Source organism: Python bivittatus, unplaced genomic scaffold, assembly GCF_059951505.1.
Source record: "Python bivittatus isolate LINGU-HERP-01145 unplaced genomic scaffold, Pbiv_v1 ctg000700_np1212, whole genome shotgun sequence".
Taxonomy (NCBI): Eukaryota; Metazoa; Chordata; class Lepidosauria; order Squamata; family Pythonidae; genus Python; species Python bivittatus.
Window position 1 is genome coordinate 100,569,363 of NW_028277098.1, and position 25,007 is coordinate 100,594,369.

Below are 25,007 nucleotides of genomic sequence, written 5' to 3' on the forward strand. Positions count from 1 at the left end.
GGAATACAGGAGCAGGAATATTAGGTATGTTTGCTGCCTTGAGTCACTCTGTCTATGTCTGTCTGTCTGTCTATATATATATAGACAGACAGACAGACAGACGGGGGGGGGAGGGAGGGATAAAAATGATAATAATTTAAAAAATAAAAAAATATTCTGTGCATTAGCCACTATAGTTACCATACATGCCTCCAGAGTTACAAATTGTAACACCTTTAGGATCCTGTCACTATAATCAAGCACAAAATACACATATTCTGCATTCACATTTGGTTAAGGTGAAGCCAGCAAACAAACAGTATGAAAGCATACCTTTAAAGCTGCCATATGAAACCCAGCACAGGTTTGAATTCTTCCAAAATGAGACAAGAGCCAGCTTGTACAGTTCAAGAGAATAATAAATATAGATACAAATGAAATCAGCCGAAGGAAGCCTTTTGAACTGTACTGTACTTAAAAAAAAAAATTAACAGAAGGAATGCAGGTACTATTTAATCATCATTCATACAATTGCTATAAGAGAAGCCTGGGAATTTAAAATACCTCGCATTAGGACATGGTTTTTTTGGTCTTCCAGGAAAAGTCCGCTCATCTGAGATAACATAGCACTGAAATCATTTGAATTTTTGTACTGTTGGAGGGCTCGCGAAAACGCATCAAAACGTAGCTGGCTCAGGGATTGCTTCGCTGTTGCAATAAAAGCTACAGCTCTAGCTTTCTTGGGCTCCGAGGAATCTGGTACCTCACTAGTCTGCTGTGAAGAATAAGGAGAGGGAGGGAGGGAGAGGGAGAGATTATTTTCTCTCTACCATGTATGCCCAGATTATTAGAGTCAACTGGAAGACTAACTCTGACCGTCTTTTTTCCTTCCCCTTAAGTATCTTCACTGTCCAAATCCCCTCTGGATATTTCACGGGATGAATTTCAGGACCTCAAATGCCACTTATTCCCCAGTAAACATTTTAAATGTTGTCTTTAATTCTAATTTTCTAGCAGGCATCCATGTTCTGTGAAGACTTGGAAAAAACAAACAAACCATGTGAAATGTTTCAAGCTCTTTCTCAGTTTTCCCCTAAGACATGTTTCTGAGTGTACTTGATGTCAACTTTTCCTTAAGGGTCCAAATAGTTCTTCGTGGAGTGAGTAGATGTTTGGCTTCTATGGGCATTATTACTTGTATAATGTGTAATTCTTATTACACATCTGGGCCTGGTTTCTTTCTCCTTTTCTAAACAGGCAATCCCCTGGGACAATGCATGTGCTCAACCTCCGAGGCTGACTTGTCTGCCCTTGCAATTATCACTGCCCCTCGAATCTTGGTGTAACAACAGGTGGCACTGAGATTTCATAGCCCATCCCAGAGCCTGACTTCCTGTATGTTTTGGGAGATGCTGAAAAAGAGACACATTTATTTGTTTATTGGATTTATATCCTGCTGCCATCATAAATAGACTCTGGCAGCTCACAAAAGAGAACAATAACCTAATATTACATAAAAACACAAATAATAACTGGTGTTAACCCCCCAAAACTCTCTGGAAAAGCTCCATTTTCATCTGTTTCTGGAAAGGAGGCAACCTCCTGCAGGACACCATTCCAGGCAGACACCATTCCCCATTGCGGAAAAATCCCTCTGGACTTTGGTACTCCTGACCTCCCCAAAAATGGGGGACAACCAACTGGTTCTCCTGGCATGATCAAGATGATCAGGCCAACTCCAGAGCAGGGACACGGTCCTGCAGGTAACTTGGTGCCAAGCTGTAAAGGACTTTATAGGTTGAAGCCAGCACTTTAAATTGCACTTGGAAGCTAATGGGAAGCCAACGCAGGGCCTGCAGAGTAGGGCAATGTTTGCCTGCCAGCAAGCACCCACGAGCACCTGGCATTTTGAACCAGCTGAAGCTTCAGGGTTCTTCAAAGGCAACCGCATGTAGAGTGCATTGCAGGAGTCTAGCTGGGTAGCATAATGGCATGAGCCACTGCAGTCAAGTCCTTTTGCCCCACGTAAGGCCACAACTGGCCCATCAGCCAAACTTAGGCAAAGGCCCCCGGCCACATCTTCCATCTGCTTCTCTCACAGGAGCTACCAGTCCAGGAGGAACCCCAAGTCATGGACCTGCTCCTTCAGGGGCGATGCAACCCCATCCAGAGACAACACAGGGGCATAGAGGAACCCCAACAGAAGCTTCTTCCTTCCAGACAGAATGCACACATCATAGTGGTGTCCAAATAACTTTCTCAACTAGACAAACCAACACACATAGATACTGATTTGCACAACACGCTAATCATGTTTATTTGTAGCTTAGCATGTACGGTAGTGCATATCTAACTTACCTGGTCAGCTTATGGTTCAATGTAGAGGAGTAACGGTGCTGAGGAATTTAATTCAAGAACCCAGTAAAACAACTCAAGAGTTGTTGCTGCGGAAGAACTTTACTCAGTGCTAAGGATCAGAGCAAACTCTTGTAACCCCGTGGAGCATTAAGGCAAAGACAAAGAAAATGGCTTCTCTATTTATAGCCTATGGAGTACGAGCAGAAACCTAGCATAAGATATTCAGGAGGTAGCTGGGAAATTGACATGTTTAAGAGGAAACAAAACTTAACATACTTGCTTGTACGGACAGCCTTTGTTTCCTTTATCTGTAGGAACCTGGGGGTGGACAAGATGAGCACTTTGGAATAGCAAAGGCGGTGCAACAACGTGGCTCTTACAGAGAGAGAGGACCCTATAGAGAATATTAAGGGCTCTGGGGGGAAAAGACCTTTCCTCCACAACAGGCAATCTGGTTCTTGCAAGTACATCCTTTATAGCAGATACGAGTGCCACATACCAAGCTGCTGACTATCTTGATTTTCTTCTTGCCTCCTCTCCGCTGATCTGCGAGTTTTTTTTCATACTGAAGGGACAGAGTTGACAAACGCTTTGCCTGTAAAAGTAACAAGGTTAATAACAATGTCTTCCTTTTCTTTGGGGACGTTTTCAGTAGCAAAGGCAAGCATTCCCCTTTGGAGTCTCCAGTGGAGATTGTGTAGAGGCAGAAACCCAATATTTGAAGAACTGGGATTTCCCTCATGAGAAATAAATGCTGACATTTGAGGCTCAAAGAGCATTCAGACTTCTTTCTTCTCCCACATCCTCCCCATTTTCTTTTTTAACCAAAGCAGGTACAGAAATAACTAGAAAGAAAAAAAAAATCAACTCAGAAGGGAAAAAAAGCAGAGAGAGAGAGAGAGAAAAAATATGCTAGCAACAGGTAAAACAGCTGAATGAAACATTTCTCAAGTAAGAACTGTTGTGCAACTAGCAGTGGAGCAAAGAAGGGGTATTTTGCTTTTTCAGCCTGTTCTGCAAATGTTTAAATCCCTAATCAATTTAAGAATCAGAGCTCTGTATTAGTTCAATGGAAAGCAACCTGATTCTTTTAAAATCCAGGATCAGAATATCGCCTAGGAGTTCAGGCTGCCCCTACTAATTTAGAGAGCTTTTGCCAATACTACAGGTGAAACTTGAAAAATTAGAATATTATGCAAATGTTCATTTATGTCTGTAAGGCAACTCAAAAGGTGAAACCAATATATGAGATAGACGCATTACATGCAAAGCGAGATATGTCAAGCCTTACTTTGGTATACTGTATTTTTCCGACTATAAGACAATACTTTTTTCTAAAATCCTTACCCTAAAAATTGAAGGGCGTCTTATTCAAGGAAGTCAGCCGAGGAGAGAACCGCACGGTGGCAAAACTGCCCATACTTTGTCCCTGCAGACAGGCTTCCTCCTGTTGCTAGCCTCCAATCACGAGTGAAATAGCTTGTCTCCCAAACGGACTTCCTCCAATCACAAGCCTGATGTAACTGACGTCAGCTGATGCTGAACAAACCAATTAGAGGAAGGCTGATTGCAGAGACAAGCTATCCACAGTTTCATTCGTGCTTGAATATAATCAGTTATGAAAAAGAGCCTGGAAATAGAGCTGCAGAGACGGTTTGGACCTCCTCCCACCGAGTGTATCAGGTAAATGTTAACTAATTACTAAATAAAAATGTGTTCTGCACTATCTTTAAAATATTGATTTTTAAATTTTGGGCTGGAAAAGTGGGGGTCTTGTACATGGGGGCGTCTTATTGTCGGAAAAATACGGTAATTGTGATGATTATGGCGTACAGCTTATGAAAACCCCAAATTCACAATCTGAGAAAATTAGAATAGTGTGAAAAGGTTCAATATTCTAGGCTCAAAATGTCCCACTCTAATCAGCTAATGAATCCATAACACCTGCAAAGGGTTCCTGAGCCTTTAAATGGTCTCTCAGGCTGGTTCAGTAGGAATCACAAGCATGGGAAAGACTGCTGACCTGACAGTTGTGCAAAAAACCATCACTGACACCCTCCATAAGGAGGGAAAGCCCCCAAAGGTAATTGCAAAAGAAGTTGGATGTTCCCAAAGTGCTGTATCAAAGCACATCAATAGAAGGTTATGTGGGATGGAAAAGTGTGGTAGAAAAAGGTGCACAAGCAGCAGGGATGACCGCAGCCTGGAGAGGATTCTCAGGAAAAGGCCATTCAAAAGTGTTGGGGACTTTCACAAGGAGTGGACTGAGGCTGGAGTTAGTGCATCAAGAGCCACCACACACAGATGGATCCTGGACATGGGCTTCAAATGTCGTATTCCTCTTGTCAAGCCACTCCTGAACAACAAACAACGTCAGAAGCGTCTTACCTGGGCTACAGAAAAAAAGTACTGGTCTGTTACCCAGTGGTCCAAAGTCCTCTTTTCTGATGAGAGCAACTTTTGCACCTCATTTGGGAACCAAGGACCCAGAGTCTGGAGGAAGAATGGAGAGGCACACAATGCACGATGCGTGAAGTCCAGTGTGAAGTTTCCACAGTCTGTGTTGATTTGGGGAGCCATGTCATCTGCTAGTGTTGGTCCACTGTGCTTCATTAAGTCCAGGGTCAATGCAGCCGTCTACCAGGAGGTTGTGGAGCACTTCATGCTCCCTTCCGCAGACGAGCTTTATGGGGATGCTGACTTCATTTTCCAGCAGGACTTGGCACCTGCCCACACTGCCAAAAGTACCAAAACCTGGTTCAATGACCATGGGATTACTGTGCTTGATTGGCCAGCAAACTCGGCTGACCTGAACCCCATAGAGAATCTATGGGGCATTGCCAAGAGAAAGATGAGGGACATGAGACTGAACAATGCAGCGGAGCTGAAGGCCGCTATTGAAGCATCCTGGTCTTCCATAACACCTCAGCAGTGCCACAGGCTGATAGCATCCATGCCACGCCGCATTGCGGCAGTCATTGCTGCAAAAGGGGCCCAAACCAAGTACTGAGTACATATGCATGCTTATACTTTGCAGAGGTCCGATATTGTTCTATTTCCAATCCTTGTGTTATTGATGTCATGTAATATTCTAATTTTCTGAGACTGTGAAGTTGGGGTTTTCATAAGCTGTACGCCATAATCATCACAATTATACCAAAGTAAGGCTTGACATATCTCGCTTTGCATGTAATGCGTTTATCTCATATATTGGTTTCACCTTTTGAGTTGCCTTACTAACATAAATGAACATTTGCATGATATTCTAATTTTTCGAGTTTCATCTGTATCTTCAATCAAATGGAAGACAACTATAGATTTTTTCAAAAAAAAAACATTTGATTTATTTAATGCAGCTTCTAGATCTTTCCAAACTTTCCAAACTACAGGGCTCAGTACTCTCTCCGCTCCTTTTTAATATTTATTTTTATTTTATTAATCATATTTATATAGCCGCCCACCTCACACCGGGTGACTCTGGGCAGCGTACAATAATTAAAAAAATAAATACATACAAACAATTACACATAAAAAACTGTAAAAACACACAAAACAGGAGGGGATGGAATTAATAAGGGAGCCATTGCAAAATCTCCCCGGTCTCCTGGGAGCCCCAGGCCTGGTGACGTAGCCAGGTCTTGAGGGACTTGCGGAATGTTAAGAGGGATGGAGCTAATCTCACTTCCGGGGGGAGAAGATTCCACAAGGCAGGTGCCATGGCAGAGAAGGCCCGCCTCCTGGGACCCGCCAAATGGAATTCTCTAGCAGACACGCAGCATGCCTTCTCTGCCAGATCTGATGGCATGGGCAGATGTAATCGGGGAGAGGCAGTCCCTCAGGTAACCCGGCCCCATGCCACGAAGGGCTTTAAAGGTCAAAACCAGCACCTTGAATTGGACCCAGAAGCAAACTGGCAACCAGTGCAGCTTGCGGAGCAGAGGTGTAACGTGTACCACCCTAGGGGCACACATAACCGCCCGCGCCGCTGCATTTTGCACTAGCTGAAGCTTCCGGATACTCTTCAAGGGCAGCCCCATGTAGAGCGCATTACAGAAATCCAAACGGGAGGTGACCAGGGCATGCGTGACAGTGATTAGGTCCCTCTGATCTAAGAATGGGCGCAACTGGCGCACAACATGAAGCTGTGCAAAGGCCCTCCTAGCCATGACTGCCCCCTGCTCTTCAAGCAGGAGTTGTGAGTCCAGGAGGACCCCCAGATTGCGCACCGGGTCTGTCTGGGGCATATCTAATATCTACATGAAACCACTGGGTGAGATTATTCGTCACCACAGGATGAGGTGTGATCAGTATGCTGATGATACGCAGTTATACATCTCCGTCCCAGGTGAATTAAGTGACGCTGTGGATGTTCTTTCACGGTGCCTGGAGGCTGTCGGGGTCTGGATGGGGAGCAACAGGCTTCAGCTGAACCCTGGCAAGATGGAGTGGCTGTGGGTTAATGGCTCCTCTGTATCCGGGACTTTGTCATCTTTGGTGCTGGATGGGGTGGCGCTGCCCCAGACAGACCCAGTGCGTAATCTGGGGGTCCTCCTAGACTCACGGCTCCTGCTCAAAGAGCAGGTGGCAGCCGTGGCCAGGAGGGCCTTTGCACAGCTTCGGGTTGTGCACCAGTTACGCCCTTTCCTGGATCGGGATGCCTTGCGAACAGTCACTCACACCCTTGTTATCTCCCAGATAGACTACTGCAATGCGCTCTACATGGGGCTACCCTTGAAGAGTGTCCAGAAGCTACAGCTGGTGCAGAATGCGGCGACGCGGGCAGTTATGGGCGCCTCTAGGACTGCACATGTAACACCTCTACTGCGCGAGCTGCATTGGGTGCCGGTCTGCTTCTGGGTCCAATTCAAGGGGGTTATGGCCTTTAAAGCCCTTCATGGCATTACCTGAGGAACCACCTTGGCCCCATTACATCGACCCGTCCCACCCGGCATGTGAGCTCAAGTAGGCATCAGGAGCAGACCTTGACTGGAGCAAATCCATGGCTTTATTTTGTTTTCTCCAATACACAAGTGATGTTCCCAACCAATAACAGCCAGAGCCAGTCTCAACAAGCAGCAGTGGAGTCTTAGAAAGTATGAAAAGAGAACCTGACTGTCAATCCAAAGTTACCCTCAGGATCTTCCGAGAGAGCCTTTAAAGCGTGAATATCTTTGTGAGAACAGAAATGGAAAATTAAGAGCAGGAGGAAGCTTATGTTTACTTCATTGCCATCAACATCAAAGCAATTTTAAATAAATGGAGCCCTAAGTGAGCTCTGCTCGTCACTCCATCGCATGTGCACACCTTTTCCTCCCCAGGCAAGCATTCCTCCTTGTCCGTTTCATGACAGCTTCTATCGTTGCACTCCAGAGCATCCAAGAGGCCCGCAGGCTGCCTTCTGGAAGAGGATGGACCCTGCTCATAGTCCAGGCACACGCTGGCCACTCCGTTATCTGAGATGAGAAACAGGACCTGAAAAACACCTGCTGAACAACTTTGTTTCTTTCTGTTCCATTAAATGACAGGAAGAGAAAGAGTAGGAGATCTAGTGTGTCCCACTGAGAATATATTTGAAGAATCTTAGAATTAAGACTGCTTTTTCCCTAGTGTGAATAAGTATTCTCTAAGAAATCTATTTTTTTCCTCAACAGCTGACCAAATGTGTTGGAGTGGATTGCTAGTCGTATCCAGTCTATAAAAGCTTTGTTGCATTATTCCGTTAATTATTTATTACATTTATATATTGATGACCCTTGTGAGTCCCAATAGTTTACAACAGTAAACCACAAAATTCAATATATCCATTTATTTATTTATTTATTTATACTTATTTATTTATTTATTTATTAAATTTCTCCCCGCCCATCTCCCCGCAATGGGGGACTCTGGGCGGCTCACACAAAACATTAAAACCATAAATACATAAAACATAAAAATTTAAATAAAACATTACTAAAAAAGAAAAAGAGACTCCAAGAAGATGAAGGATCTGGGGCTGAAGACAGCAGGCCTCTATGGGGCTAGCCATCCCCACACTTGATGTCTTCCCTCCCCACCCCAGGCCAAGTGGCAGAGCCAGGTGTTCAAAGCCCTCCGGAAGGCCAGGAGTGAGGGATGGAATATTCCAAAGAGTGGGGGCTACCGCAGAGAAGGCCCACCTTCTAGACCCCACTAATTGGAGTTCTTTTACCGAGGGGGTCTGAAGCATGCCCTCTGTGTGATCAGGTGGGACGGGTTGAAGCCATAGGGGAGAGGCGGTCCCTTAGGTAACCTGGCCCCATGCCATGTAGGGCTTTAAAGGTGATAACCAACACCGTGAATTGGACCCGGAAGCAAACTGGTACCCAATGCAGCTCACAGAGCAATGGCGTTACATGGGCCCTTCCTGGGGCTCCAAAAATAGCCTACGCAGCTGCGTCAAGCATGGGGATGTATTTGTGGTTTTAATGTTTTGTGTGAGCTGCCCAGAGTCCCCCACTGGGGGGAGATGGGCGGGGAGAAATTAAATAAATAAATAAATAAATAAATTCTGGACCAGCTGTAGCCTCCGGATACTCTTCAAGGGTAGCCCCACGTAGAGCGCGAGATAACAAGGGCATGAGTGACTGTTCAAAGGGCGTCCTGATCCAGGAAAGGGCGTAACTGATGCACAACCCGAAGTTGTGCAAAGGCCCTCCTTGCCACGGCTGCCACCTGCTCTTCGAACAGGAGCCGTGAGTCTAGGAGGACCCCCAGATTACGCACTGGGTCTGTCTGGGGCAGCGCCACCCCATCCAGCACCAAAGATGACAAAGTCCCAGATACAAAGGAGCCATTAACTCACAGCCACTCCGTCTTACCAGGGTTCAGCTGGAGCCTGTTGTTCCCCATCCAGACCCTTACAGCCTCCAGGCACCGCGAAAGGGTTGTCACAGCATCACTTACCTCACCTGGGATGGAGATATATAACTGAGTATCATCAGCATACTGATGATACCTCATCCCATGATGACGGATGATCTCACCCAGTGGTTTCATATAGATGTTGAAAAGGAGCAGAGAGAGAACCAAACCTTGGAGCACCCCACAGACGAGGGGCTGAGGATGGGACCTCTCGCTTCCTATCAGCAACAATTGGGATCGGCCCTGAAGAAAGGAGGTGAACCAGCACAAGACTGTGCCACCCACCCCCAATTCCCTGAGTCGTCCCAACAGGATACCATGGTCAACAGTATTGAAAGCCACTGAGAGATCAAGGAGAGCAAGGATGGCCGCACTTCCACCATCCCGCTCCCGCCAGAGGTCATCCATAAGTGCGACCAGTGCCGTTTCTGTTCCATAACCGGGCCTGAAACTTGACTGGAAAGGATCCAGATAATCTGTTTCCTCCAGAACCCTTTGGAGCTGTGATGCCAACACTTTCTCAACCAGCTTCCCCAAAAAGGGGAGGTGGGAGACTGGATGAAAATTGTCCAGTACAGTAGGATCCAGGGAGGGTTTCTTGAGGAAAGGGTGCACCGATGCCTCCTTAAAAGCAGCAGGAAACACTCACTCCTGCAAGGATGTATTAACCATTGCCTGGATCCAACCACATATCACCTCCTGAGCTGCTGTCACCAGCCAGGAGGGGCATGGGTCAAGATGGCAAGTGGTGGCTGGCCTTCACAGTCCCCAGGATCCTGTCCACTTCTTTAGGATCAACAGGATCAAACTGTTCCCAGATAACTGGGTAAGAATGGTCCCCCGGTATCTCCCCAGACCCTGCCCCACGCTCGGAGTCTAACTTGGAATGAATCTGAGCGACTTTGTCCTGCAGATGCTCCAAAAATTCCTCTGCATGGCCTTGCAAATGAACCCCCACATCCCCCTTACCAAGGAGGGCCCTAGTGATCCTGAACAGGGCTGCCAGGTGGCATTCTGCAATCGTGATAAGAGCGGCGAAGTATTGGCGCTTCGCCGCTCTTATCGCCACAATGTAGGCCTTGATAGCAGCTCTAACCTGTGTTCGGTTGGATTTGGTCTTTGTCTCCCTCCAGTGGCGCTCTAGACATCTCTTGACCCTCTTCAGCACCCTCAACTCCTCCATAAACCACGGGGAGTGTCAGGGCTGATGTGGCACAAGAGGTTGCATAGGCGTGATCCTGTCCAAGGCCCCGGCCGCCTCCCTATTCCAGGCAGCAGCCAAGGCCTCCGCTGGACCGTGCAGCAGATCCACGGGAATACCCCCCAGCTCCCTCTGAAACTCTGACAGGTCCATCAGGCACTGGGGGTGGACCACTTGCATGGGTCCTGCCTCCCTGCAGAGAGGGATGGCATAGGAGAAACTCAGGGTCACCAGAACGTGATCTGACCATGACAACAGGGAAACCTCTAAATCTCCCCTCAGATCACTTTGCCATTGCTCCGACAAGAAGACCAAATCCGGCATGTGGCCACTATCTCGGGTTGGGTCCTGCACAATTTGAGACAGACCCATGGCTGCCATGCTAGCCATGAACTCCTGAGGCACCTCCGAGGACCGTCCCAGGGCTGGCAGGTTGAAGTCCCCCAGAACCATAAGCCTGGGGAACACCACCACCAGCCCCAAGATGGCCTCCAGCAGCTCAAGCAGGGAGGCTGCCACACAGCAGGGAGGCTGGTACAGTAGCAGAACTCCCAACTGTTCGTGGGAACCCAACCTAAAGAACAGTGTCTCACAGCCAGAAACATGTGGAGCAATGCCCCTGGAGGCTACCAGAGATTCCTGGATGACAACAGCCACTCCATCTCCCCTGCTCTGGCATCTTGGCTGGTGCCACACCGTGAACCCAGCTGGGCACATTTCCGAGAGGGGCACCCCCCCGGCCCCCAGCCAGGTCTCAGTAATGCATGCCAGGTCTGCCCCCCCTTGGTGAACAAGTCACATATGAAGGGGGCCTTGTTGTTAACCGACCTGGCATTAAGCAGCAGCAGCTGGAGGCCAGGGCCTTCATAAGACCAAAAGTAAATTACAACATGACAAAAATCAATTAAGGTAAAAACAGTATCTATTGCCCCAAAGACCTGTAGAATGACTTTTTTAGATTTAGATTTTTTTTATCCTGCCTTTATTATTTTTATAAGTAATTCAAGCCGACGAACATACCTAATACTTCTTCCTCCTCCTACTTTCCCCACAACAACAACCCTGTGAGGTGAGTTGGGCTGAGAGAATGACTGGCCCGAGTCACCCAGCCAGTTTTCATGCCTAAGGGAGGACTAGAACTCACAATCTCCTGGTTTCTAGCCTGGAGCCTTCACCACTAGACCAACCTGGCTCTCATGACTTGATGACCTTTTGCATCTAACTGCTGAGCTGGGGGTCCAAACAATAGCACTCCTTTAAAGAGACATTAATAAGCAGCAGACACACAATTATGAGAGATACAAATGGAACGACTTTATGTTTATTCCAATGTGTCCCATGCAACAGTATAAATTAATGGGGCTGAAAGCCAGGAATGTTTCATCTGTTGGAGGAGGTCCCAGAAAATAAAAGACTAAACTCTCAGTGAATAAAAAAGCCAAATGAAACAGCTGGATAAAAGCCAACTTGTACAAGCAAATGCACAGAGTCGTCATTAGATAAAAACACAAAGACATAAATGGCAACATGCATACAACAGCATCATCATGAAAACCAGCGGAAGCAATACCAACTAAGGGGAGCGGCACTATGGCAAAGCTGAGAAGGAAGAAACAGTGGCAGGTGTTGAAAAGAAAACCAGTGGTGAAATCAGGAGGTAGTGCAAAGCAACATTTCTTTCCACAATTTAATCTCCTTCAAATAGTTTCCTTTTACTGACAACTTTGAATTCTTTCTGAGTCATGCATAGTCTACAGTGCTATCCAGGATTAGAAAAGGTGAATTTTAGTCTATTTTCTTTTTTTTGGAAAAGGCAGTGACCATGAATATTGAGCTATTAAAAGGAAAAGGAGAGTTTTTTTCCCTTTGGAAAAGGACAAAGAAAGAGAAGGTTGGCACAACTCCAGTTGTCTTCACACAGGAGGCAGACACAAAGATTCTTCTTCTCCATTTAGGTTGTTCAAAGAAAAGAAAACCCATATTGTCCCAAGACAGCTTAATCCAGACTGATTTGGAAGTGGTTTAACCATATTGATTTAATTCCATTTTGGGGGGTGGGGTGGCAGTTACAATCAGGGAGAGTGAATATTATCTTTGGTCTTCATCCATCCAGCTTGTTCTGTCTACCCTGGATGGGAGAGGCATTTTCCAAGGATTCAGGCTAGGATGCCTACGAGTGTGGGTAAAGAAATCAAGAGGCATCAACTGATCATCCTTTGTGTGTGTTGTATGCTTTGATCGTGTGGCCACCCCCTGGACTTTTTTGAGCCTCACCCCCCTGGCTTCCTGCAGCTAAGTTCTTTTGCATCGCCCCCCACCCAGGATCCTGCTGTTGGAGCTGCCACGAACCATGCTGGGACCTTTTCATGGAAAGGGTACACCAGGCCTACAACGCTGGCAGATCTCTGGGCAAATGAATGGGTAGTGTAGCAGGACACAAGAAGATTAAAAAAAATGAGGGACTTAGGTGAGACTAGAGCTGCTGCCTGCAAAGAAGGCAGCCTTCCAGATTTTCTGTGTGCTCTGTGTCAGGTTCGGCCGGCACGGCGCTTTGAGGAAAGCTCGCCACCACGCCATGCTAACTCTGCTACCAGCTGCTAGCCAAGGGAAAGAGGAACTGAAAGCGCGGTTGATTAATGGTCCACCTGCGCCTAGCCAAACGGGAAAACTGCAAAGCGGAAGCTTTGAATTTACACTGATAAGTGGTGCAAGCTAACAATGAGCGGGGCCGCGGGCAGCGAAGCAAGATCACAGCGCAATCCAGAAGCCTCGGGTTTTGCACGTAACTGGAAGACCCCAAGGGAACCAACCCACGCCGGAGGGGGCAACCAATCAAGGACAATGGGACCCGGGCCGAACCTGCCATTCTGGACACTTAAGGGGGATTATTGGGTTGCTGATAATCTGCAGTGGTAACGCGATCGTGGGGCGAAAACGCGGGAAGGGGAGAAGTATAAATGAGCAATGTAAATGTGCCAAGCCAGTCCTGGCTTTGTTTGTAACTGTTACGTTATGCTTGAGTAAACCTCTTTTGTGAGCTACACGTGTCACGGGAATTTCTCTTGTCAAACGGGGCATATGTTACATAAAGCCAGGACTCACCACTAATGCTACCCGGTACCATCGAGGAGCGCTTCTCTTTTTCAACCACAGGCATGGGCAGCGACGAGGAATCCGTGGTCAGCTGGAGCATGAGGAACCCGGACTCGCGGAGGCGATGGCAGAGCCACCCTGGAGCGACAGGACGGCGGCCGGGGCCGGGAACCCAGCGCTGGAGTGGTGGTCGATGTGTGTGAATCAGGGGCCCGAAAGCTCGGGGGTCACGATGACTCGAGGCTCGGGGGCCTAGAACCACGAATGGGAGGAGAAATTCGCCCGGCTGGAGGCGAGAGTCGAGCACCGCCTAGACTCCATGCAGGCGATGCTCCAAACCTTACTGGTGGGAGCGGGTCCGCCGGCGGCGAGCGATGACACGCGCAACAGGGGTGGCAGCCCAGTACCCCAGCCGGCACCGGTGTCGGTGCCCCGGTCGATGGACCAATGGGCGGCAGACGCCTTGAGGCTTCGAAGCATAACCGGGAAGTTCTGGGGGATCCCGAGCAGCTGCCCCACTTCTTGACGCGTGTCCGGAGTTTCATGCAGAGGGGGGGAGGGTCACCTATTCACTAAGGACGAGGACAGAGTCTCCTATGTGGCCAAGCTGCTGGACGGCCAAGCGGCCAGGTGGGTGATCGGACTGTATGATGCCAACGCGGCGGAACTGAGGAGTTTCCCGGACTTCATGCAGGCGCTCCGGAACAGGTTCGACACATTGAGCACCAAGTGGGCTGAGGATGACATCCTGCAGTTTGGGCAGCAGGATAAGTCTGTGGCCGAGTACGCACTGGAATTCCGGAGGTTGGTGGAAAAACTCACAGACTGGCCGGAGTCCCTGAGGGTGAAGTATTTTAAGAGGGGGCTCAATCCGGAGATCCTGGAACAGGCGCTGGGTCAGGATGACCCGTCCACAGTGAAGGATTGGATCTGGCTGGCTGGGATGGCAGAGTCGGTGTGGCGGCAGATCTAACAGAGCACGAGGAGGCGGGACCAGGCGAAAGACCGGCCGAGGGAGAGACCCCCAGAGGAGAGGCAGAGCAGCCGGGGACAGCCCGCAGGAGGGCGAGAGGCAACTAAAGCCCCGAACCTATGCTTCAGGTGTGGCGGATGAGGCCACCGGGCGGCGTAATGCCCGACGGAGTGGGAAGGAGCCCCACCCCGTCCCGAGGACAAGCCACCGCGTCCCTTCAGGAAGCGGGCGGGCGATCAACCGCGGAAGAGTGCAGTGGCAGCGGTGACCGAACGAGGCCAGCTGGGGTGGTCGACCCCTTAGACGGCGTCTTCTGGGGAGGAATCGGAGCCGACGGGAAATGGGGAGCGCTCGCACTGAACGGCGTCCCAGTGCGAGCAGGGGAGCTGAGACGCGCGGACCCAATTGGTGATGAGGACTGCCCCCTCTTTCAGATGAGAATACGCATCTGGGGGGTGAGGTCCGGAGGGGAGGCGCAGCTGCGGGCGCTGCTGGACTCAGGCTGCATGCATTGCCTGATGCACCCAGCTGTAGTCTCAGGGCTCGGCCTGCAGCTACAACCGCTCCGAGAGCCCATCGCATTCAGCCAGCTAGACGGCTCGCTAGCTGGGGGGAGAGCCGGATCAGTGCTACACCGAGCCGGTCCAAATGACGATCGGGAGTCACCGAGAAGAACTGAGGTTCGTGGTGGTCCCGATCGCCGACTATATGGTGGTGCTCGGCTTGGCGCGGCTGCGGCGGCAGAACCCGCGTGTCGACTGGACGGCGGAGGCAGTGTGGTTCAAGGACGAGGAGCCAGGGAAACGTGAGGGCAGGAGGGCCGGCAAGTGGTGATGATTGGAAGCGCGGCCGCAAGCGGGCAGACGGAGGATCCGAGGCATGGGGAGGCGAGGCAGGAGCAGACCGAGGTAGGAACCCGGGCGGCGGCAGCAGTAACAGCGGTTCCGGAAACCCGAGGGTCAGTTGCGATACTGAGGCATATGCAGGCGACGGCAGCCAGCGGGACTGCGGCAGAGCACGGGTCAGGACCAGGAGAAACCACGGCGACCGGTGGCATTCCGAGGCAATACCGGAGCCTGACGGCGGCATTCGGCAAGGAGGAATCCGACCAGCTCCCACCACACAGACCCAGTGACTGCGTCATTGAGCTGCCCAAGCCGAAAATGTACTCCCTATCGATGAAGGAGATGGGTGCCCTTCGGGAGTTTATAGACAAAAACCTTACGTGGGGATTCATCCAACCCGCAGTCACCGCTAGCGGCCCCGGTACTATTCCAGGAGAAGGACGGCTCGCTCCGGATGTGCGTGGACTACCAGGGGCTGAACGCAATCAGCACCGAGTACAACTACCCCCTCCCTTGATGAAGGACCTGCTATCGCACCTATCCAAGGGGAGGGTGTTCACAAAACTGGACTTGCGTGAAGTATATTTCAGGGTTAGGATCTGCACAGGAGATGAATGGAAGACCGTGTTTAATACCCCGCTTGGAAGCTACCAATTTTCCGTGATGCCGTTCGGATTAAAAGGGGCCCCGGGGGTGTTTGTGCAGCTAATAAACGAGGTACTGTACGACCTACTCTTCTGGGGCATCCTGGTCTACCTGGACAACATCCTAATCTACACCGAGACCCTGATGGAGCACATGAAACTGGTGCGCACAGTGCTCCAGAGACTGTTGAAGGCGCAGCTGTACGCAAAACTCTCGAAATGCGAGTTTCACTGGGAGCAGCTAGACTACCTCGGCTACCGTATATCCAGCTGGAAGATCGAGATGGACCCGGCGAAAGTGAAGGATGTCCTGGGCTGGGAAGCGCTGCGGACCCGGAGGCAACTCCAAAGCTTCTTGGGATTTGCGAACTTCTACAGACAGTTCATCCCGAACTTCACCCAAGTTGCTCTCCCCTTAACAGACTTGTTAAAAACCAAGGACAACGGGAAACCTCCCAAACCCAGCATGGCGCTCACATGGACCGCAGAATGCCAGGGGGCGTTTGAGGACTTAAAGTGGCGGTTCACGGCGGAGCCGATCCTACGCCACCCCAATCCGGATCGGCAATTCATCATCCAAGTAGATGTGTTGGACATGGCAATGGGGGCGGTCCTGTACAGCCTGGTCCGGAGGGGCCCCTCCACCCATGCACCTACACCTCCCGCAAATTCACCGAGATGGAGAGAAGGTGGATGGTGTAGGAGAAAGAGGCATATGCGGTCAAGTGGGCCCTAGCCACGTGGAGGCACTTATTGGAGGGGGCAGCCGAGCCGTTCAAGGTGTGGACGGACCACAAGAACCTCGAGGCCCTAAAAGCCCCGCGGAGGCTATCCCCCAAACAGGCGCATTGGTCCCAATACTTTGGGAGATTCAACTTCACCCTAAAACACATCCCCAGGAAGAGGAATTTCCTGGCAGACGGGCTGTCTTGCATGCCCCAGCACGCCAGCCTGCGAGAGGAAATCGTGGACTTCATCATCCCCACCGGCAGGCTGGCTGCAAAGGCTGTCACTGGGAGCCAGACCAAGAGAGAGCTGCAGGACGCGGCGCCTGAGGTAAAGCAGAGGTTTGTGGAAGCGGCGGAGTGGGACACCTGGCTCAAGCAAAACCGGGACGCGTTAACCAGCCAAGGGGATTTGTGGTGGCATGAGGGGAAGCTGTACGTGCCCAAAGAGTGCCGGCGGGGGGTTATGGAAAGAGCCCATGACAGCCGGAGCGCGGGGCATTACGGCTTCGTGAAAACGCTCCATTTAATTCGGCGGCAGTTCTGGTGGCCAACGCTCCGGAAGGACGTGGAAGCATACTCGGGGAGTTGCCCAGTGTGCGCAACGGCGAAGGGGGGCAAAGGCAAGCCTAGGGGGCTACTCCAGTCGGTGGCGGACCCCAATGGCCCATGGCAAGAGATCGCCATGGATTTCATAGTGGAGCTACCGGAGAGCAAGGGGAAGACCGCCATTTGGGTAATCACGGACTTGTTCTCCAAACAAGCGTACTTTGTAGCTTGCCGGCAAATCCCCACGGCAGAAAGGTTGGCGAGGCTGTTCGTGCAGCACATCTACCGGCTGCACGGCGCGGCCTGACGGATCGTCAGTGATCGGGGCGGCAACTTCATCGCGCGGTTCTGGAGGGAGTTCCTGAAGCGGGTAGGAACGCAGCAAGCCCTTTCCTCCGCGGCGCACCTGCAGACGGACGGAGCCACGGAATGCCTGAACGGGGGGCTTGAGCAGTACCTGCAGTGCTACGTGGGGCACCAGCAGGATGATTGGGCGGAGCTACTGCCGTTCGCGGAAGTAGCCTACAACAACACTGTCCACAAAAGCACCGGCTTCTCCCCATTCAAAGTGGCCACCAGGTGAGACTTTGTTCCCATGCCGGAATTGCCTCAGCCGGCATCCCGAATAGACTCTTTGGACTCCTGGTTTGCCCAAATAGACGCCACGAGGCAGGCGGCGCACGCGGTGCTGCAAGGAGCCAAAGCCGAATACAAAAAATACGTGGACTGCAAGAGGCCCCCCGAGTGGCAGTGGAAGGTGGGGGACCAGATGTATTTATCGACAAAAAACCTGAAGACGCACCAGGCTTCAAAGAAGCTCAGCCCGAGGTTCGTGGGGCCGTTTCCCATCGCGGAGATCATCAATCCGGTAAGCGTCAGGCTAACACTCTCCAAAAGCCTCGGGAAGATCCACCCGGTGTTCCACTGCAGCTTATTGAAGCTGTACCAGCTGGGGAATGCCTGGCACAAGGCAGAGGCAGCACCAGCACCCATCATGGTCGGCAGGGAGCAGCACTTCGAGGTTAAACAGATACTGGACACAAGGAGGCACAAAGGACAGGTCTAGCTGCTGGTGCAGTGGAAACATTTCCCCAAGTCCCACAGTGAATGGGTAAGCAAAGCCCATGTAAAAGTGCCGAACCTAGTGCGGGACTTTTACAACAGATACCCCGGGAAGCCAAAATAAAAAAAGGGGGGTCTATTTTCAGGGGGGCGGTATGTCAGGTTCGGCCGGCACAGCGCTTCGAGGAAAGCTCGCCGCCACGCCGTGCTAACTCCGCTACCGGCTGCTAGCCGAGGAAAAGAGGAACTGAAAGCACGGTTGATTAATGGTCCACCTGCGCCTAGCCAAACGGGAAAACCGCAAAGCGGAAGCTTTGAATTTACATTAATAAGCGGTGTGAGCTAACAACGAGCGGGGCCGCGGGCAGCGAAGCGAGATCACCGCGTCATCCAGAAGCCTCGGGTTTTGCATGTAACTGGAGGACCCCAAGGGAACCAACCCATGCTGGAGGGGGCAACCAATCAAGGACAATGGGACCTGGGCCGAACCTGCCATTCTGGACACTTAAGGAGGATTATTGGGTTGCTGATAATCCGCAGCGGTGATGCGATTGTGGGGCGAAAACGCGGGAAGGGGAGAAGTATAAATGAGCAATGTAAATGTGCCAAGCCAGTCCTGGCTTTGTTTGTAACTGTTACGTTACGCTTGAGTAAACCTCTTTTGTGAACCGCACATGTCACGGGAGTTTCTCTTGTCGAACGGGGCATATCTTATACTCTGGTGCTCTGGGCTTGGCCTTCTTTCGGTTGGCCTGTGCCTTTTAGACATTCTGCCACATCCCCGCTTTGGCCACTGAATCAATCCTGGTGGAGAGAAGAAGGAGAACTGTCCTTTTGCCAGAGTCCAGAAGAATCAGAAGACGAGAATATACTTCAGGAAGGAGCAGCTTAATAACAAGATATATAGAAGTTTTCAAAAAACACACGTTCCCTCTTTTAACACGTTAAGAAAAGGAACTCACTTACCCACTCGCTTCCTTTTCAGACTAGGAACGTGATCATCCAGAACGTTGGCTTTTGCCCCAGCCGGGAACTGCTTGTGTGGGACAAAAGATGGAGATGGGGAATCATTTTCTTCTGCAGCGATGGTAGAAGAGGGAAGACAAGGAGCAGGAGGTGGCATCTGCACAGAAATGAGGAGCGTCACAGTAGAGGGAGACAATTCTTTAGTGGCCAATAGTCACACTTAATATTTTGGGGGAAGGTGCCAGTAACGGGGACAACAATGCCAAATGGATGATGCTACATCACGCATTAGCTAAGCCAGGGTTTTCTGTTCTCCCCTGGATTCTGGGGGGAGTTTGCGGTTGCTGTAAGTTTTGGCAACTGCGATGGGGCAAGGAGCTCAAGAAGCTCTGAAAAGGGGTTCAGTCCAGAAATCTACGGTCTGTATATTTTAACAGACAGATATTTGGTGTGATCTTTGCAATTTTCCCTCTCGTTTTTTAGAAACAGAAATCTTTCTATTTCTGAATACTGTATGCCGACAGCTGCCCAGGGCCACCTAGTGGCTATTCCAAGTCAGGGTTTCTGTATGGTAGAACCTGTCCTGGGATGCTCTCCCCCTCAGATGTGACAGGCTCCCACCTGTATGTATGTATGTATATGCTGACCTGAAACTGTCTCAAGATTCCAAAAGAAGTTGCAGGTAACTTCTTTAAATGTCTGAAATACCACTTGTAACATAGCCTCAGATAAGTTGGAGACTTTTTCCCCCACAGGTAGTTGTTTTATACTTACACACTGTTGTACGCTACGGAAGAATTGAGAAACATCCCTGATTGCATGTCCAAAGTTTTCATAAATTTTAATGTAAGGGCGGACCCAGGAAGGCAACTGGGCTCTTGTATCAGTATTCATGAACCTGTTGGGAATTAAAAACTAGTAGTCAGCCCCGACAAAAAAGATTATTTCCAAACCTCAGGATATATTCCCAAAATATTCTAGAAAGGTAGTGGGATTAGCTGAGGGCTTTGCACTATGCAACTGCCATTGATAAAAGGAAGCACTTTTAAACCTGTATTTACAAAATATTACAAAAATCTTAAAAGAGTAAATCTACTGTCTTATGCCTTTTCTTACTTCAAGAGCTGAAATGGCAAACCTAGGAGAGATTCAAAAGCTGTTTAAAGCACAGAGGAGAATTCACAGGATAACTAAAGTTTTATAATTATTATTATAAACTGTTGTGAGCCATTTATATTTGGTGGTACATAAGCAAAGTAAACGAGCAAGCAAAGCTTCAAGCATTAAAATGGCATTAGGCGTAGTACCCCAGATATGGAGTCTATTCAGTTGGCTCCTTTTAAGCATTGCTAAATTTTCAGAGTGTAGTGCTTTTGAAAGTGGAAGATGTAGGCTTCCAATTTGCTTGGTAAGAGAAGGCATGTGTTTCCCATTCTTTTCCTACCACTTCCTAATCTTCTTCACAAAATCCCTTTTTCCATCCTCATCTGCCCTACAGAAGGATCTTCAACATGGCTCTTCCCTTGAGTAAAAACATTATTGATCCCTATATTCACTAGATGTGAAAAAAGAAGTAACATTAATGGTACAAAATTCTAGTGGAAGGGAAGGTCACCTATGGTCGCAGAGGAAAATGGCACCATAATCTTGCCGATGTCGGATAACTCTTCCAATAGCCTGGTTCACTGCACGAGAAGCCTGCTGTTTGTACCAGCTGTTTCCAGACAAATACTAAATATGGTGAAAAGAATACAGCTCTGTTTTAGATTATTGTGTTTTCTTTTTCATTCCCAGCCTTTAAAAAAAAACCAGAAAAAGACCAAACATAGGTATAAAAATTTTATCCCTGCCCCATCTTACAATAACATCCTGGTCAGTATCATAATCTGCAGTTGGTCAGAGCAGGGGAGAGGGGATCAAGCTGCAGTCCCAGTTCTGGGAAATTACCTAAACAGCTATCCAAATGAATTCCCCAGTTAAATCTAGTAGCATGAAGAAGCATCGTGTATTTGATCTGTGCATCATTCCTTCTAAATTGGAGACAGATGAGAAGACCAGGATTTACTGGTAGGCTTCTATAGTATTTGAAGGAGAAAACAAGAATTTCTGTTTCACATTTGTTTAACTGTGATGGAATGGAATTATGAAGGCCAGACTAGGGGAGAAAAACATTTTCTTTCGTCTCCTGAGGCGAGAGGGAGAGATAAGAGACTGGCACCTCCCTGAGGAATTCACAATGTTGTGGCTGGCATTACTTGGGAGCTGGGGTTTCAGTCTGGGAAGATTCTTGCTAGAGGTGGTAGCTAATAAACATTGCTGGACTGAATTTACATGGTCTCTTGGAGTTCCTTGGGCTAGGCCTGACATTAACAATGGCAAGTTAGCATGTTTGTGAGCTCAGTTAAGTCTGTTTAGAAAACATTTAGCAACAATGCCTGTAGCCCAAGAAATCAGGATGGAAATCCATAAAAAAGGCAAGAAGAATGACCACAATTTAACCTTAACAACTAAAAAGCATGCAGGATACTTCCGATGGAGTCAAACGAGCCTGTTACAAGGTCAAGATGGAATGTTTTGGAATCAGAACATGTCACCCTTGAAACGTTTTGCACATCTCTACTATCAAAGCAATGTCTCTCTCCTTACCTGCCCACCAACATCTTTTGCCCTCATTTCATCCAAGAACTGCATCTTTAAAATGATCCTGGGGTCCATGCGAGGGGGGAACGGAAGGCCTGTGATGATGACGCCTCGTCCATTCTTATCAGCAAAGTCCAAACCTTCGCTAGCCTGAAGACATATAATGTGTTTTGTCAACACAGGTCCCTATGAAGGACAAATGTCTGCAAGAATCAAGGTGCTGCCTCATACTGTATCGTGTATTCAGTTTTTCCTTGAAGACAGATAGTGCGGCAGCTTACCTTTGTCCACTTTCAAGGACTCAAGGTGTTCTGCAGAGACCAAGGCAACCCTGCCATCCAAAAGGGTCAACAACTGTTTTGAGCCTTTATCCTTCTTTCCCTCTGTTGGGAATCAGAAGGGAGGAAGACTTCCAATGCATATGAGAGAGTGATGTTTCTCAACCTCAGCCACTTTAAGATGCGGGGACTTCTACTCCCAGAATTCCCCAGCCAGCACAGCGAGTTAAGTCCATGCATCTTAAAGTGGCCGAGGTTGAGAAACACTGTTCTAGAAAAGGTTCATCTAGTACGTGGGCTGGGGAATTCTGGGTCCACACATCTTATAGTCGCCAAGGTTGAAAAACACTGCTATAGAACATAGGTTCACACTGACTGTACATTGACTGTATAGCTTGAATATACACTGCTCTCGGTCTAGAGCTTTACAATACTGGATTTTGAACTAGGCCAGGAACTGTATTAAAAAACTAGTGGCAACCACAAGGAATTGAAAAATAACTAATAAAAAAAGCATTCCCTGCACAAACTAGCTGATCTTGAGAGGTTTGTGCCCAAAGTGAAACATGCAAGTTTAGCTTCAATAGTGTCTTATTCCTGATACAGACTAAATCATGGCTGCTCAGGTCAGAAGTGCTGGGAGGACAGGACAGTGGGAGAAAGCCAAGGACACTGGTGGCAGCAGCAGAGGAGACAAGAGCAGGGAGCAAACTGGGAAGACTGGGTGGAGGGATGCGCTGATGTGATGTGCCACGCTGATTGGGAATGGTTAGGCGATGCGTTTGTTGCAGGTTTGAAACAAAACACATTTTTTGTTTTGTGTACCTCTCTTTGGTACAAGATGACAACTGCCCCTCAGCTGTGGTGCAAAAATGCCAGAATTTAACTCTCCTATGACTCCTTAACAATTATAGAATCAGTTTTCCTCTCCTGGACATTATATGGTGCCCAATTATATGTTGTCCAATGAGTTCCTACTAAAATGAATGAGTAAGGGAAACTGCCAATCACCTCGGTGATTCATTCTATCAGCTTCTCAAAACAAGATAGGAAAAATGAGTTTTTCAGTCCATGATAAGCTTGTCAGTTTGTTCACAAATCCCATGCATAATGTTAGCATACTATTTCAGGAGTGCTGGAAATTGTTTTTGGACAAAATGTGTTTATAAAGGACAAAAAGGATCCACTGGACGAAAAAAAAGAAAAAAGAAGAGGTGCTTCAGAATGCGTTGGAGCATAAGCACAGGACCTTTTTAAAATAGCTGGGCTTTTTTTTCAGGCTTTTGTTTAAGACTGAAAAAAGATGCACCTGCTATAAGGAGTCAACTTCTTAAAGCAGCTGCATCTGATCTGTTCAGTTTATTCTATATTTAACTATAAACCCATAAACCCAGGCATGTTTGGTTGAATTGCTTTCTTTTCTTTTAACCTTGTGGTGTTCAATGCATCCCAACATTTCAATTTGGACAATACATACCTTTCCCCGGCATACAGCAAAGAAAATAGCACCATTTGATTTAGGGCAGGCAATCTTTTCATAATAGGCATCTATAACCTAGGAGAGAAACTAGATGAATTCAAATATAAACAGACAGCACTTTTAACTAGCAATAATATATAAGTGATAATTTCAGAATCCTGTTTCATGTGTAATTAAATAAAGGGAGCCATCTCTTATTGGAAGATGTCTGCAGACATTTTCATGCAGGTACTGAATGACATCTGTTTCCACGGAAGATAAAACAAAGCATCCTTAAGCACTTGTGTCCATTATGTTTTGGCAAGTTATGTTCAAAGCAAAACATATGTAATTATTTAGTGCTTTAGATGCAAATAAATGACATGCATGAATTAGGAAAGAAGAAATTGGTGATCTCATTGAAGAACTGAGAATTCACTGATGACTCAGTCTGGATTAATAGAGATGGTGATGATCAGTAGGCATGTGGACAACAAAGTAATGTCAGATACACACTGTACTTTCCAGTCAGTCTAACTGGAATTTCAGCATCATTAACTGTCTAAAGAGTTATGGATGTGTATATTCCTCTAAGTACAGATGAAGGAAGATATTTTATTTCAAAATTTGCTTTGTTCTTGTGGAAGCATTTAGGAAACACCATTTCCTCTTAAATTGCTCCATCAGAAGCAATGTAATAGAAGTAACTGATTGTACCAGCAACAAGAAGCCCTCTGTCTTTTTTCTGTGTTGGAAAAAAATGAAAAACTGGGGAGAAGCCAGGAATGAATTTTTGCACGAAAAGGCTAGGAACTCACTTCAAGTAATAAAAGCAAAGCCCTGGATATATTTAAGCAGCACCCTTCTCTCTTTTTGAAATTCTAATTAAATACTACCCAATCTCAGGGATTTAGTAAAAATACTGTACCAGACTGGATCCTACAGTCCTGGAGTTTGTATATCTGTAAGAGGCCCTTGAGCCCAAGCTGCTGTTCTGTGGAGAAATACAAATTAAAGTGTCCCAGACAAAGGGCTACCTATCTTCTGCTTGAAAAGGAGTACTGCACCCTCTGATTTATGCTTATCAAGAAATGTTCCATGTACTGCTGTTAGCTTACTGATAGCACTTGCTGACATACAGCCATGCTGCTTCACAAACAGGAGGAAAGTGGGTTAAACTAGCTGTGGGAATGGGCCCCTTTGCTTTGCAGCATGCCAAGTCTGATTTTTTAAATCAGGTTCTGGGAGTTAGAAGGGGCCTTAAACCCATCTAGCTTCCCCCCCCCGCTCAGTGCAGGAATCTAAATTCAAGCGTTCCAGACTGAGGGCTGTCCAGCCTCTACTTGAACACAT

At 48.2% G+C, this 25,007-nt stretch overlaps 1 protein-coding gene across 6 annotated transcripts in view; it reads right to left on the minus strand.

Annotated features, from left to right (window-relative positions):
- Window positions 1–25,007, minus strand: part of RTEL1 (regulator of telomere elongation helicase 1) — a 113,171-nt gene that overhangs the window by 20,617 nt on the left and 67,547 nt on the right. For 5 of the 6 annotated variants that reach the window (XM_088153120.1, XM_088153118.1, XM_088153116.1 and 2 more), the window contains 8 exons: window positions 23,673–23,750; window positions 21,924–22,067; window positions 20,893–21,008; window positions 20,052–20,175; window positions 19,278–19,434; window positions 7,642–7,790; window positions 2,837–2,932; window positions 544–754 (listed from right to left, as the gene is read on the minus strand). In XM_088153120.1, coding sequence (XP_088009246.1) covers window positions 544–754; window positions 2,837–2,932; window positions 7,642–7,790; window positions 19,278–19,434; window positions 20,052–20,175; window positions 20,893–21,008; window positions 21,924–22,067; window positions 23,673–23,750 — 1,075 coding nt within the window. The remainder of the gene's footprint in view (window positions 1–543; window positions 755–2,836; window positions 2,933–7,641; window positions 7,791–19,277; window positions 19,435–20,051; window positions 20,176–20,892; window positions 21,009–21,923; window positions 22,068–23,672; window positions 23,751–25,007) is intronic. The other variant, XM_088153117.1, reaches the window with a different exon arrangement.